Raw genomic sequence first — 13,780 nt, forward strand, 5'->3', positions numbered from 1 at the left:
GATTCTGACATCTGCTCATCACACTTAGTGGACAAAATATTCACCCACTGGACTTTTTCTGTTGGAGAGAAAGGATGCCTCCTGGACCCCTGACCACTGGCCTTACCGGGTGATCAGGCTGCAGTCATGGATGACGCTCTCCTTCACAAACATGCCCCGGGCTTCATCTGTTTCAATCAATCGCCCATTGTGGTACCAATGAGCCTGTGTTGTGTTGTCAACTAGGGTGGCAGTACATTGGAATGGCAGGCGATCCCCGTGGAAGACCACTTGGCTCTGTGACGGAATCAGCTGAAAAAGTGGCAGTTCTAGTGGCCCAGCTGTGGGGAGAGGGACAGGATGGTCAGTTGTCTGACTTGTTAGCTATGGAAACACTGTCCTTTTAATAAAATTAGCTGAACTTCTGAAGGTCCAAGTGTGTGGGGGAGGAAGTCAGGAGAGGCAGGAAGAGGTGGATCAGAACATCCCTGATGGATGAATCCCCACCCCGCCCCCACTCCACCTATCTGATGAAATCATAGATCAAGGACAGGTAAGAGAAGGGCCTGCACCTGGATACTTCTTTATAAGGTACAAAGAAATTCTGTGAAAAACTGGTGGATTAGAGGAAATCAGCAGTGACTGTCCACCTGAGGATCAGCCACAACCCTGGTAGTGCTCTAAAAAGTGAGACGCCATCAATTGGGGAATGGCTGAACAAGCAGTGGTCTGTGATTGTAAAGGAATGTTATTGTGCTATAAAAAATGACAAGCAAGATGATTTCAGAAAAACCTGCAAAGGCTTACATAAAGTGATGCAGAGTGAAGTGAGCAGAACCAGGAGAACAGTGTACACAGTAACAGCAACACTGTTTGATGAAGAATTGTGAATGACTTAGCTCCCCTCAGCAATCCCAAAGGACTCAGGACGAAGCAGACTATGCTCCTCCAGAGAAGGAACTGATAATGATTGGATACAGACTGGAGCATGCTATTGTGACCTTCTTTCTTTCATTTTTTCTTTTATTTGAGTCTTGTATAAAATGACTAATATGGAAATATTTTACAGAATTGTGTGCGTATAACTATGATTGCTTATCATCTCAAGGAGGGGGGAGGGGAGGGAGGGATAGAATTTGGAACTCAAAACTTTAAATAAAAATGTTAAAAAAAATTGGGGGTGGTGAGAGCCACACTCCTAAGGGGCCAAGGCCAAAGTAGAGAAGAGTCGAGGCTGTGACTTCAGATGGCCAAAAAGCAAGAGAGACAGGAGCTTTACGTCTGAGTGGGCATAACTTTTCATCTCTTGTTGGCCAGCAGAATTTCTTGCCCCCTCAGAGATACCTCACCCAGTGGGGAGTAGGAACAATTAGTCAGAACGGAGGGCACACTAAGGAGTGCGAGTAGTAAAGAGAGCCGTCAGCGGGGTTTTATCGGGAGTGGGCAGCCTCAGGGAGCCCAGATGAGTGAGCAGCTCCTTGTGATTCACCCCAAGGGGATGGTTACCCCTTGGTTCAAATGACTCTGTGGATCCACACTCTTAAAAATAGGATCCATGACACCCCCCATTATAGTACATGAGAAGTGGACCAGAGGGCCCTGACAATCCCCCCACCCTGTCATCCCTAGATGTCCACAGGGCTGTAAAGTGATGACCACTGTGATGAAGGCCTTCCTTCAGGGTCTGTGCCTGATTCAAGTGTTCATAGAGGCCAGGGGGAGTGTGGAGCCCCACCTCTATCTTCGGGTAGGCCTGAGGGCCCAATGGGATACCCTGGCACCAGGATGCCCCAAGACACATCTCTAGGCAGCAAGCACCATTGCTCTGCTCTGCTCATGCTGTGCCTTGACCTGGAGAGCCTTTGAGCCTCAGGAAGGAAGCAGGTCCAAAGTGCTGTCCAACCTTGGGAGCTGCAGACAACCCATAAGGCCCACACCTGCTGGCCACTTTGGTTAGGGCTGAGAGATGTCTGATCCATAGTGCCTCAGCTCAACAATGTCACATCCACTTCATTCAGAATCCATGATGGCATGCACAGCTCTGGCAGGAGACCATGGTGCCAGGCTCATGGGTAATTCTAGTGATGCCTCAGAGTCCTGGGAACTCATGTGGTTCTTAATGCCTGGGGCTGGGAGAGATAGACCAGAGCTTGTACCAGCTCCCTGGGGACACAGAGGCAGCTTCCTCCATCCAGAGGAATGTCACAGGCATGGTCTGGGTGGGGCCCCCAGAAATGTCTGCTCTTCACAGGCAGAGGGTCTGGGGAGAGGGCATTAGGACCTCCAGGCTTCAGCTGGCTTTGAGTGAATGTCTGACCCCAGGGAGGAAAAGGAAGGACAGCAAGAGGGCACCTGAGCCCCCTCCCTCCTCTGCCTGGGTAATAGGCTTGGCCCTGTGAGAGCAGTAGGAGGCCCAGGGTTTCCTCCCCTCCACAGAGCCAGGCAGCAGGAGGGGGGTCTGGAGCCCCTCTGGAACTGCAGGTTCTACTATTTTTAGCTCTACCCTGTTCTCCCCATAGCATGATGTGATTGCAAACAATTATCTCCAGGCACCTCTCTAAATTCTTCATTGATTAAATAATTACCAGAGATATGGCTCTGCTGGACGGGCTAAAAGCAGGAGCCTCTCAGGAAGAGGAGACTTCAACTGAGGGCCAGACACAGGGAACGGAGGAAGCTCCACGGATGAGCCCATCAGACCCACTCACTTTTGGCAAAGTAGGCATGGGTAGGGTCCTGCTCAGCTTCTTTCTGTCTTTGCTGGTCACCATTCACTTGCCACTTTGGACCCCCAAGCTTCAGGATAGCCAGGCACCCCGACTCTGGGCACCCCAGGCCAGCCCACCTGCCAAGGGCTCCTCAGCTCCTATCAGCCTCATCTGTAACATTCGTCAGTATGACCCTGGCATTTATGGGTCCTGGGCATCACTTGGAGCTCCTGGATCTTTCCTAGCAGCCAGTCTCCACTTGGTGCTGAGGTGAGTAACAGCAGACTTGGGAAGCTGATGGTCATGGGCACAGGAGCATCAACCCATTTTCTTTACTTGCCTGAAAATAACAAAGGGCTAGAGACACAGTCACTGGGCCATTCACCTGGGGCTAACAAAGCAAAGTACATCAAAATTATTTCATAGTGACTAAAGACAGAAAAGTCAATCCTGGGCACAGATTGGGTGGGTGAAAACTCAACAGGCTCAAACTGTAGCCATGCGGGCACCAACACCAGGGGAAGTACCCTTTTTCAGCAAAGGCTGCAGAAAAACCTAAAAGGCCATTGGAAGAAATTAAGCTTAGAGCAACATCTGACTCCAGACATAGCAAGAGACTAAACATGAATATGGGGACTAAATATGAAAAGTCACATCATTGAGAGACAGAGAGAGAGACATAGAGACAAATACAAAAGAGAGAGTGGGAGAGGGTGGAAAGACAGTGGGGAAGGATGGAGAGAGACAGAGTAAGACAGAAACAGAGAGGGGGGAGAGAGGGAGAGATGGAGTGAGAGAGAGAAAGAGAGGGAGGGAGGAAAGGAGGGAAAGAGGGGGAGGGAGAGACAGAGACAGAGTGAAAGAGAGAGAAAGTGAGAGAGAGAGAAGAGGAAGGAGGAAGGATGGAAAGAGGTCTCTAGTAAAACTCTGCCAGGGAGAAGAGATTTTGACCCAACAGAGACAGAGATGACTGGGACAGGCAGAAGTCCTCTCTACCAATTCAGGCCCATGTTTACAATTCAGTCTTAAAGGGTGGCCTTGGCTAATGGTGTCAAACTTTGCAGCCATATATTGACTTAGAAAACACCAAATGAACATTATCTACATTGTATTGTATCATTATCTACTTTGTTAAGCATTTCCCAATGAGCTGTGGTCTGCCTCAGACCCTCTTCCAAGGGGGCCTTTGGCCCAGTGGATACCTATACCAGGGTCACAGGATACCTATACTCTGGAGTCACACAGCTGGCATGTGTTAGGGATAGGACTTGGACCCACATCTTCTGACTCTGTGCCCAGTCCTCTGTCCACTGTGTCAAAAGATACATTTGATCATTTCAGTTCCACAAACTTGAAAACCATTTGCAAAAATAAAGCCAAAGCAGCTAGGACAAGAGAAGCAGTTAAGGTGGAACAATCCTTGTAGCACAATGTCTCTGATGGTCTGCTGTCCATTGTGCTGATATAAAGGGACCAGCCCATCCCCTCCTAGAGAGGAGGTCAGAGTGTACGGTCAGAAGCCTTGGAAAGAAGACACAGAAAGCTCTAGGTGGCTGCTGGCCACAATAGAGGGCAGATGGCCTCGACAAGGAATGCTGCCTCATGCCCTTTAGATTGGTAAAGAGGAAGGACTGAGGAAGGTAGGGTGGGTTAGTGGGGAGAACCTCGGCTCTGGAGTCCCAGACCCTGAGGCTCAAGTAAGTCACTCTCCTTGACCCTCACTTTACCTGTCTGTGAGGGGAAGGAGCTGGACTAGGTAGAGCCTTGGGGCCTGCTGACTGGGGCCAGGATCCCCATCCCACCGCTGATGCCTCAGCCAATCCTTAGGGTGGTTGGGCTTGAATTTACTTGGTAGGTCCCTGCCAGAGCTCTGCCTTGGGGGCTCATCCTCCCACTAGATGTGGCTATCTTGAGGGTGAGGACCATGTTTGTTTTAAAAATCTGTGTGTCCTTCACAGACCTCTGTATGCAGCAGGTGCTTAATACCTGCATGTAGCCCAATGTCCAGTCCCTACCCAGGGCAGAAGAACACTCTAGGCACCTCCTGACAGGTCATCTACCTTCCTCACTCCCTACCTTGTTCCTATTTCTCATGAAATGGCCGGTGATGTGGCCTCCCTGATTCTGGGCTGGTTGGCAGAGAGATAGGGGAGCCAGAGCTGGCATGAACACCATCCCTCGTGGGAGGGGGATGGTCAGACTGGGAAGGGCCTAGAGCAGACCTTGATGTCTGGGTCACAGTGGCAGGAATAGGAGAAGAGACAAAGACAGACAGATGGACAGCCAGCAGCCAAATGAGTGCTGTGCAGGAGAAGCAAAAAGCACTTCCTGACACAGCATTTTCTCCTGGCTGGAATAGGCAGGAAACTGTATACACTTAGCCCTGGAGGCTGACAGCACCAGGGAAAGTGCCACTGTGGAGACAGCCTGTCCAAGGAGGGCTCAGTGAGCCTGGGAGCAAAGAGCCTGACCATGGGACTAAGAGAGAGTGATCACAGATTGCCTGTTGGGGAGAGCCTGGACACAGGGGGACAATGAGCCTGGGTCTTTGAATAGCCTAAACCCAGGAGAAAGCAGAGCCTCCTTTGGCTCCAGGCAGGGGACAGGCTGCATGCTATCCCTGGCCATGTCATTGACAAGAAAAAGAAGGCCCATGCAATGAGGAGCTTAGCTGATGAGGCCCAATCTGCTGCCAATCCACCATGGTGAACTTTCAAAGTCAGGTCTGGCCATAGCGGCCCAGAGGCCTTTGCCATGAGGTAGCCCCAGCCACCTTTGGAGCCAGCACAAAAGGATCCATGGGACTCTCTTGGCTTTCCTCCTGACTGAGGAAGACTGAGGGAGGAGCTGTTATGAGGTCTGGAGGAGCCCCTCCCATTTCTCCACCTGGATGCTATGTGTTCCCTGAGCACATGCCACCTTCTTCTCCAGTTCTTATTCTTTCTTGCACTTTGGGGAATGAGCATCCAAAGACAACATTGACCAGGTTTTAGCCCCCTGAGCTTCCAAAGATAGGAAGATCCATGGGAGTGAAGTTTCATGCACAACTGGAGGGGATGGCAGAGACCCCTGGAGTTGATAACAGCCTGAGAGAAACAACCCTTCTCTTGGTGGAGCCATTCGGGAAAGAGTGCACCACTAGGCCTCCACCCCAAAGAGATCAAAGAAAGAGGAAAAGGACCTATATGTGAACAAATATTTAGGCAGTCCTCTGTGTCAAACAGACAACCAATAAGCCTTTATAAAATGCACTATGTGCTAGGCATTTGGGGGGCCAAAGAACTGAATGCAAAGGGGGTGCCCATTCATTGGGGCAGAGATGAATCAAGTAGGCAGGTGAATAGAACAAGACTGGATTATGTTGTAGAAATGATGAAAGGGCTGGTTTCAGGGAACACTCAGAGGACCTGTATGGAGTGGTGCAGAGTGAAGCAAGCAGAACCAGGAAAACAATTAATGCCAGGATGATGGCATTGTCAAGACAAGCAACTCTGAAAGACTCGTGGGCTGAGCAGTGACCCACCAGGAGCTCTGACCAGAGACGGGAGGGACCCACGATGCAAGGGACACATGTCCTGTTTGACATAGCCTGGGGAAAGGCTGGGTGTATTTAGGGTTGGCTTCCTCTTCTTGCAGTTGGGGAAATGCAGCAGAAGAGAAAATGAATTCTTGTTCATTGAAAAAAAATTAAAAAGGCAGTATTAGTTGAGTCCATTGAAGAAGCAGCCCATCAGCTTTACCCAGCCAGCCCAGCATTTGATTGACTTGTCAGCTAAAACACTGTGCCCCAAAGAGACCAGTCCACCTGAGCAAAGGGGCAACTCACCCTTTACCCAGTGTGACACCCCCAAAGGAGTCAGCCCACCCAAGCAAAGGGGCAACTCACCCTTTACCCAGTGTGACGCCCCCAAAGGAGTCAGACCACCCAAGCAAAGGGGCAACTCACCCTTTACCCAGTGTGACACCCCCAAAGGAGTCAGCCCACTGAGCAAGGGAACAGCTCAGACTTTGCTCACCATGATGCCCCAACATGAAATAGGCAGGGATTCTTTGGAGGGGGACAAGGACTCCCAGTCATGAGGTGCCCCATGAGTTCCCTGCTCATGGGCCCCATTATTTCTGTGCTTTAAACTTGAACTCATTCTTTTCAGAAAATGTATGTATACAAGGGGAAGTTCACCCCAAGTTCTGGGGGAGGATTTTGGAAACATCTTTGCTTGCTGTATCTAATCAGTAAATATCCATTTGTAAAAGCTAATTGATGTCAAGTGGATGATTGATTAGGGGAGCATACCAGATAGGGGCTTGTGAGCAGTAGTATCAGAAACCACAACTCCTAGAGATTACCCCCAGAATCCTGAAGAGGCCCCCACCATGTGGGTGGGGGTTGTGGCAGTGAGCTCAGGGACAATGCTACATCTCCATTTTGGGACATGGGACCTTTCCCTTTTCATACTCCCCCTCCTCATAAAAGCCTCAAGAAAACAGATCCCACATCCAGACCCAGACCTGCATCTCCACTGCATTTTGTTGTCAATAGGCCAACAGATGGAGCCTGCTGCAGCAACAAGCAGCTCTGCTCCTCAGGGGCAGGGCAACATCATCTGCCTGTGGAGAGATGGGCCTTGTCCCACAGTGTGACAACAGGTCGTTCTTCTGGAGGTCTTGTCCAACCATCCCTTTGCAATGCTGTCCAGCCCACATCCCTTCAGGCCCTCAGGCCAGGACCACAACAGCAGCACACTACAGCTCCTGAAGATACAGCACTTTAATTAACCAGAGAAATATTCCCCTCTCTCACTCCTTGGTGAATATTTCATTAGCAGGGGCAATAACATGGCTCATCCTCTACAGAGGAGTCTTCTAGGGCCTCCCAGAGAGCTGCCTATTTCATGTGCCCATCCCAGAGCTTGATGTGCTTTTGGGGGCACCCACAGGTAGGAAGGGCATGGAGGGAGCCATCAGCTCATGCACCACAGATGTGTGGGGACCATCAGCAAAACCCGCAGCAAGGGGGAGGAGAGCCAGGAGGGCCCCCCAGGCCGAGGCCACAAATCAGCCCTGCACCTCCCTCTGCTGCCTGCCCTCTGTGCCCTAGCCAGCATTACCACAGCTGCCCACACAGGAAACAGGCCAACTGTACCCCCTCCCCATGCCACAACCACACAAAAGGCTGGGCAGAGACAGGAGTCCTCCAGAGTACAAGGAGCAACTCTGTCACTGAGTCCTGCTTCCACCCACCCCTGGGCCTCAGGCTCCTGGATGGACTCAAAGGTCATTCAGATCCTGAACCTAAGCCCCCCTGAGATTCTCTGTACTGAGAAGAATGTGTCTGGCCTAGGACATCACAGCAGTGCCCTGGGCACCTTTCTGAGGGAAGAAGGCCTTGTTTGAGGATGAGAGACTGAGCTAGAATCTCCAGCCTGGGCTTGGTCCCCTGTCTGTAAGGGTCCACATCTGTAGGCACAGGATGGTCCACCTAGGCCCCAGGCTCACAGAGGGAGAGAGCTGCATCTTTCAAAGCAAAGGCTCTTGTGGGGCTGGGGGAGGCAGCCCAGGACGTGTAGGCAGAGGACCAGCAACCTGGCTTCTGGGACTGGACAGTCCTTTCACCCCAGGCCACTCCCTCTGAATGCCCCTATCCAGAACCTCCAGGACACACCCCCAGTCAGCTGCCTTCTCCTGCCCCGGCTCCTTTCTCAGTTTCCCTCCATACCTGATCTTCCCCTCTAAAATCAAGCTCCTTCAGAGCAGGGACGCTCTTCTGTTCATACTTGAATCCTCATCACCTAGCCCAGCACCTCCCCATAGTGGGCACTTAATCAATACCTGCTGGCCCCTGTTACCCTCTGCCAAGGTCTAGTCTGTGCTGGTAGCAGGAGGGCAGCCTCCACGGAGGCCATTAAGGCCTGACCTGAGTGCTGACTGCCCTGAGCTAGTGGAATGGCCATTATGTGTTTGAGAAACATTGAGTTGAGTGAGTTCCTGACAGGCTTAGTGCTGCCTTACTTGGCTCCAAAGAGCCATTTCTTTCTGGATAGTAGAAAATATAGCTTGCTTCAGGCCTGAAACCCCCCAGGGAACCCCCCTCACCCTGCCCAATTCTGCCACTTTCTCTACAGTGGCTTAGCCAGATACATAGCTTCATAAAGGTAATGGATGGATGGACACTCAGTGTGTGCTCACATTCACAAGCGCTGTCAAGGCTCTATCCTAAGAAATACTCCCACCCGAACTTCATTCCAGGCAGCCTCGACTTCAGGATGATGGGTGATGGACAGTTACTGGGGGATAGGCCCAGAACCAACCGTGACAACCATGATTTCCTGCCTAGGATGCCAAGGTCACCTGTGGCTGCTTTGGGCAACATGATACCTGTCAAGGCAGAATCAGTTTTGTGGAAAGCTTCACTATATATCTTTTCCTGGCTCTGTGGAAATGTACCAGGAAGCCCAACTATTGAATCACTTCAGGTTTTTCTTTACTTAATTTGGCAGCCAACTCACCGCATGTCAGCTGGTCTTCTCGAAGGCTGCGCAGAGGCCAGCCTCTCAGAGCATCAGGGTAAGCACACATGGTCTCCTCTGCTAGTCGAACTGATGCATTCTTAGCCCATTCTGAGACCCATCTCAGATGACAGTCACAGATGAGTGAGTCAGTGCCGAAGTGTCTGAGGCAACCAAAGACAGATATAGGAAACAGTCAAGAAGGGTCTTGGGACAGTGGGCTGAAACTTGGGAGGGGGCACTTGTGTGCAGGGCAAGACATCAGCTGGGAAAACAACTATACAACCATCCATCCATCTGTCCATCCATCCATCGGTCCATCCACCCATCCGTCCGTCCATCCATCCATCCATTCATCTATCCATCCGTCCATCCTTCCAACTGTCCATCTGTCCATCCATCCATCCACCCATCCATCTGTGCATCCATCCATCCTTCTGTCCATCCATTCATCCATCCATCCATCCATCCATCCATCCATCCATCCATCCATCCATCCACCCATTCATCCATCTGTCCATCCACAATAAGCTCCTGCCAGCTTCCAGGCACACTTTTCCACACCTGCCTCACTCCAAATCCTTTGTCACAGGCTTGAAGATAACTGTCATGCTGTCCTGAGTCTTCTGCTCCCCAGCCTGAATGTCCCCACTCCTTTTCACCCATTGGTGTATGGTTTCCAGACCCTTCGTTTGATGGTCATCTTCTGTGACAAGAATTCAGGCAGCCAGGGACCCACATACAATGTGGTGCCCAAACCTGTCCCTATTACTCTGAACAGAACAGAGGACACCAGCACTTTAAGTGTCTTTGTTCTGTTGGTCTTTAACACAGCCTGGCCTTGCTTCAGCTCTTGGCTTCCTCATCCTAGTGGAACAGAGGATGCTTGAAATCCTTACGTGCTCTCCCTGCTTCACTATGGAGCCAGCTCCTTCCACATTCTTCTTGGGCAGCTGTTCCATGAACCCAAGAGCAGGACTTTACACGGAGGAGCACAGCCCACTGGCCATTAAATGTCTAAGCCTTGGGGTCAACTACCAATGCCCCGATTTTATGGGTTTCCCCCTCCCCACCTGCATCTCCACTCTGCTTCATTTTATCTTGTTCATTTGTATATATCTAAAGCAAACTCAATCCTGGTTTCCAATGGATTAAGTGCCTTCTGACCTCCTCTCATCAGCATCCTGACAGCCAAGCCATCTTTATTTATCTTCCTCCAAGTGGGGGTAAAACAATAGATCAAGGAGAAGTCAGGCATGGAGATCTGTAGAGACCCCCACCCATGGGCAGAATGGCCCCACTCAGCTGGCATTTCATTGTCTAAGCTCCTCGGATAAGGAAGCTGGATGTTCCAAATCTACTTCTCCCTAAGGCAAACACAAGTGTTTGAAGACCTCAATGTGCCTATTAAGTGCATGTTGAATTGAAAAAAGAAAACAGCATGTCAAAGTGAAAGAAATTCTGAAATGGAAGTCAAAAGACCTGGGTTCGAGCTGCAGCTTTGATGTTCACTGCCTGTGTGACCTTGCGCCTGCTCCTTCGTCTGTGATGGCACAGAGTGGCCTCCAGTGCTAGCTTGCTCAGTGGTCCTTTATCTGGGGGATGGGGGGGTCAGGCTAAGGGGCCTTGAAGGGGCCCTTTCAGGTCTCTCAGCCAGGGTGCACAGAAACACCCATAGTCCCAGTCAAAGTATGCAAGGTCACTGCCAATGGCCTTATGGTGAGGAGGGGAACCGAAAGGCACCTTTATAGCAGCAGGTGAATGGCTGCCGGAGTCCAGTGCACTACTCTTTTCATCAATTAACAAGCATTTATGAGGCACCTACTGTGTACCAGGCACTTTGATTAAGCCATGGTGATAAAAGACTTAAAGAAAACCCTTCTTGCCCTCAAGGGGCTGCTGTTCTAGCAGGGGAAGGTGATATGGACTCAAATACAGGGATGAGGGCTCATTGGTCTATGGGGAGATTCCAGGTAAGGAAACTCCCTCCCTCGGTGTGAGTCAGCACCTTCTTTGAAATGTATACTCTTAGAGAGTGGCCTAGCCTGTACTCATTGAATAAAAGGTCATTAGGTGAGGATGCATCATTGCCTGGGCAGATAAGGAAAGGCTTCCCATAGAAAGTGGTGACCAAGGAGAGCTCTGAAGGAGGCAAAGGCTCTAAAGGCAAAGGGGAGAAGAAAAAGAGAGTCAGGAGGTGTTGTTGGAGACCAGGACAGTAAAGAGAAAGGGTCAGAGAAGAGATATTCCAAAGGCTGAAGTGATGAGTCTTGGCAAAAGATTGTCCGGGCAGAGAGTTCAAGGGAGGAATCGAGGCTGGTGCTAAAAGGACCCAGGTGCCTCTAAGAACAGTGGTACCCTCAACAGCAATAGGAAAGTTAGAAAGAAGAGAGGGTTTGGGGGGGGGGTAGATAATGAGGTTTTTTTGCACACAGTGAGCTTGAGATGTCCATAGGATGTCCAATGGCCAACAAACCATTAGGGATGAGACTGGAGCTCAGGAGAGAGATGAGGACTGGATGGACAGATGTAGGAATCGTCGGCATGGAGAGGATTATTGGCCCCATGGGAGCTGAGGAGGTCACAGAACATGGAGAGAAGAGAAACAAGCCCAGGATGGGTGTGGGGGGAGGGGAACCTGCAGTTAACCTTTTAAACTCCGAAAGTCCAGCCATGTAGGGCAGCCATGGCCCAAGAGGCTCAAAGTGGCGGGGGGGGGGGGTCCCTGAAAGATACCCTGTACCTGAGAGCCAGAGTGCAGTGACCAAAAATGAGGGGAATGTGGCCAAGCCATCCAGGCTGTTCATTACAGGAATCTCTCTGAGAAGCAGAGACATTCCCTTCCACCTCTGGCAAGAAGCCTTCCCCTAGCCCTCATGCTAGCTCTCTGTCCCAGACTCTTCCCAGAGCTTTCCTGAACACTGCCTCAGTGGAGGAAGGACTCATGCATACAGGGCTCAAATCAAGAGCTCAGAAAGTATTTCCTGAACTCCTGCTCCATGACCTGGATGTGGGGTACACACAGGCCAAAATGGTCAATGGCCCCTGCCCACAAGGTGCTTACATTATCCTGGAGGGACCCAGAGACATACATAGAAAACAGACAGATACAAAGTAATTTCAGGGTGGGGGAAATCACCAGCTCCTGGGAAGAAGGTGGCAGCCTGAGCTGAGCCTGACATGGGCCACCCAGAGGGGGAGGCTGGGAGCGAGGGCATTGGAGATGGAGACAGAAGAAGGTCACCCATAGTAGGTGGGCCACTTTGGTTCATGCATAGAGTTTATGACTAATCACCTTGAAAAAGGAGGTTGAAGCCAGCTTGTTAAGGATTTTATGAGATCAGATTTGATTGTAAAGGCAGGCAGGTGGCAGTGAGGCTGGATGTAATCAGACCTAGGCCTTAGAACAGGGCTCAGCCAACCTTGGCCTGGGGAACAAATCCATCCAGGCTGTTTGATGCAGCCTGAGAGGTAAATACAGCTGGGTAAGAAACATTCTTGCTTGGTGAGCCATACAAAAACAGGCAGTAGGGGCTTCCCTCTGCTTTGGAATAATCAATGGACAGCCAGCCTGTGGAGGACAGGGGGACGATATGAAGGCTGGGTGTCCAGTTAGGAGGCTGTTGTAGCTGTTAAAGGGAGAGGTGAGGAGAGAACTGGATGGGATGGGGGATGTAAGCAAAGATAAGGGAACAGATGGGGGAGATGTTGAAGGCATAGATTCCTGAAGACTTGGCTCCTGATTATACATGGGCAGGCAGGGAGAGAGAAGCATCATGGATGCCTTCAAGGTTGTAAACCTTGCCATGATTAGAGGACGGAAGGGTGTGGGGACATTGAGGCAGGGCCTTTTCCCCCAGCAGGCAGAGGAGATGGCAGCATAGGCTGGGGCGTGTCTAGATCCTTAGGGGAACATGAGGCTTGAGCAATGAACATGTGGGATGGCGAAGAGTTAATATGTACATGATGGAAGCCATACTTACAAAACTTTGAGAGCTAAGAGCTCAGAAAACAGTCCATACATTAGACCGGAGAAAATATTTCCTGATAAATTCCTAAGGGGAAAAAAAGAGACCCACAATGAACCAAAGCGAGTAAAAGTGAGGCAAAACACATTGACATTTGAAGCCACGTGTGGCAAAGTGACCCTTACTGTGAATAGATGGTGACTGGCTGGGGTATGGCCATGAGGAGTGAAGAAGCCTTCCCAGAACTCACTTGGAAGAGCAGGTGGCAGGCTGCCCCCAAAGGGAAGACCGCAAAGAGCCAAAGTTGAAGGCTGCCCATCCTGTCTGGGAAGCTGCTGCTAGTGGCCCTCTACAGCCGATGCTCCCTCTGGTCACCCTAACCTTTCAGCAAGCTGCTGGAGGAGTGGGCACTGCCAGGGACCCATTTTGCCACATCCTTTCTGGGCACCAGGCAGCTGTGCCTACACAAAACAGTGGGCTCAAGGGGGAGGGGACGCTAAGGAAGAACAGTTGTTCTCAATTCATCCTCCCAAACTGTCTCACTGTCCCACTACAACAAGACCAGTCTGGGAGAAGGCAGCAGCACCCTTTGGGACCCGCCTGTGGATCCAGGAGGAGA

The 13,780-nt window shown here is 50.8% G+C and overlaps 1 protein-coding gene across 1 annotated transcript in view; it reads right to left on the reverse strand.

Annotated features, from left to right (window-relative positions):
- ADGRA1 (adhesion G protein-coupled receptor A1) overlaps positions 1-13,780 on the reverse strand; it is a 310,443-nt gene that overhangs the window by 180,023 nt on the left and 116,640 nt on the right. Inside the window, exons 5-7 of the mRNA XM_036734182.1 lie at positions 13,177-13,248; positions 9,194-9,357; positions 107-320 (exon numbers count right to left, since the gene is read on the reverse strand). Coding sequence (XP_036590077.1) covers positions 107-320; positions 9,194-9,357; positions 13,177-13,248 — 450 coding nt within the window. The remainder of the gene's footprint in view (positions 1-106; positions 321-9,193; positions 9,358-13,176; positions 13,249-13,780) is intronic.

The sequence above is a fragment of the Trichosurus vulpecula genome, chromosome 8 (assembly GCF_011100635.1).
Source record: "Trichosurus vulpecula isolate mTriVul1 chromosome 8, mTriVul1.pri, whole genome shotgun sequence".
In the NCBI taxonomy this organism is placed as follows: Eukaryota; Metazoa; Chordata; class Mammalia; order Diprotodontia; family Phalangeridae; genus Trichosurus; species Trichosurus vulpecula.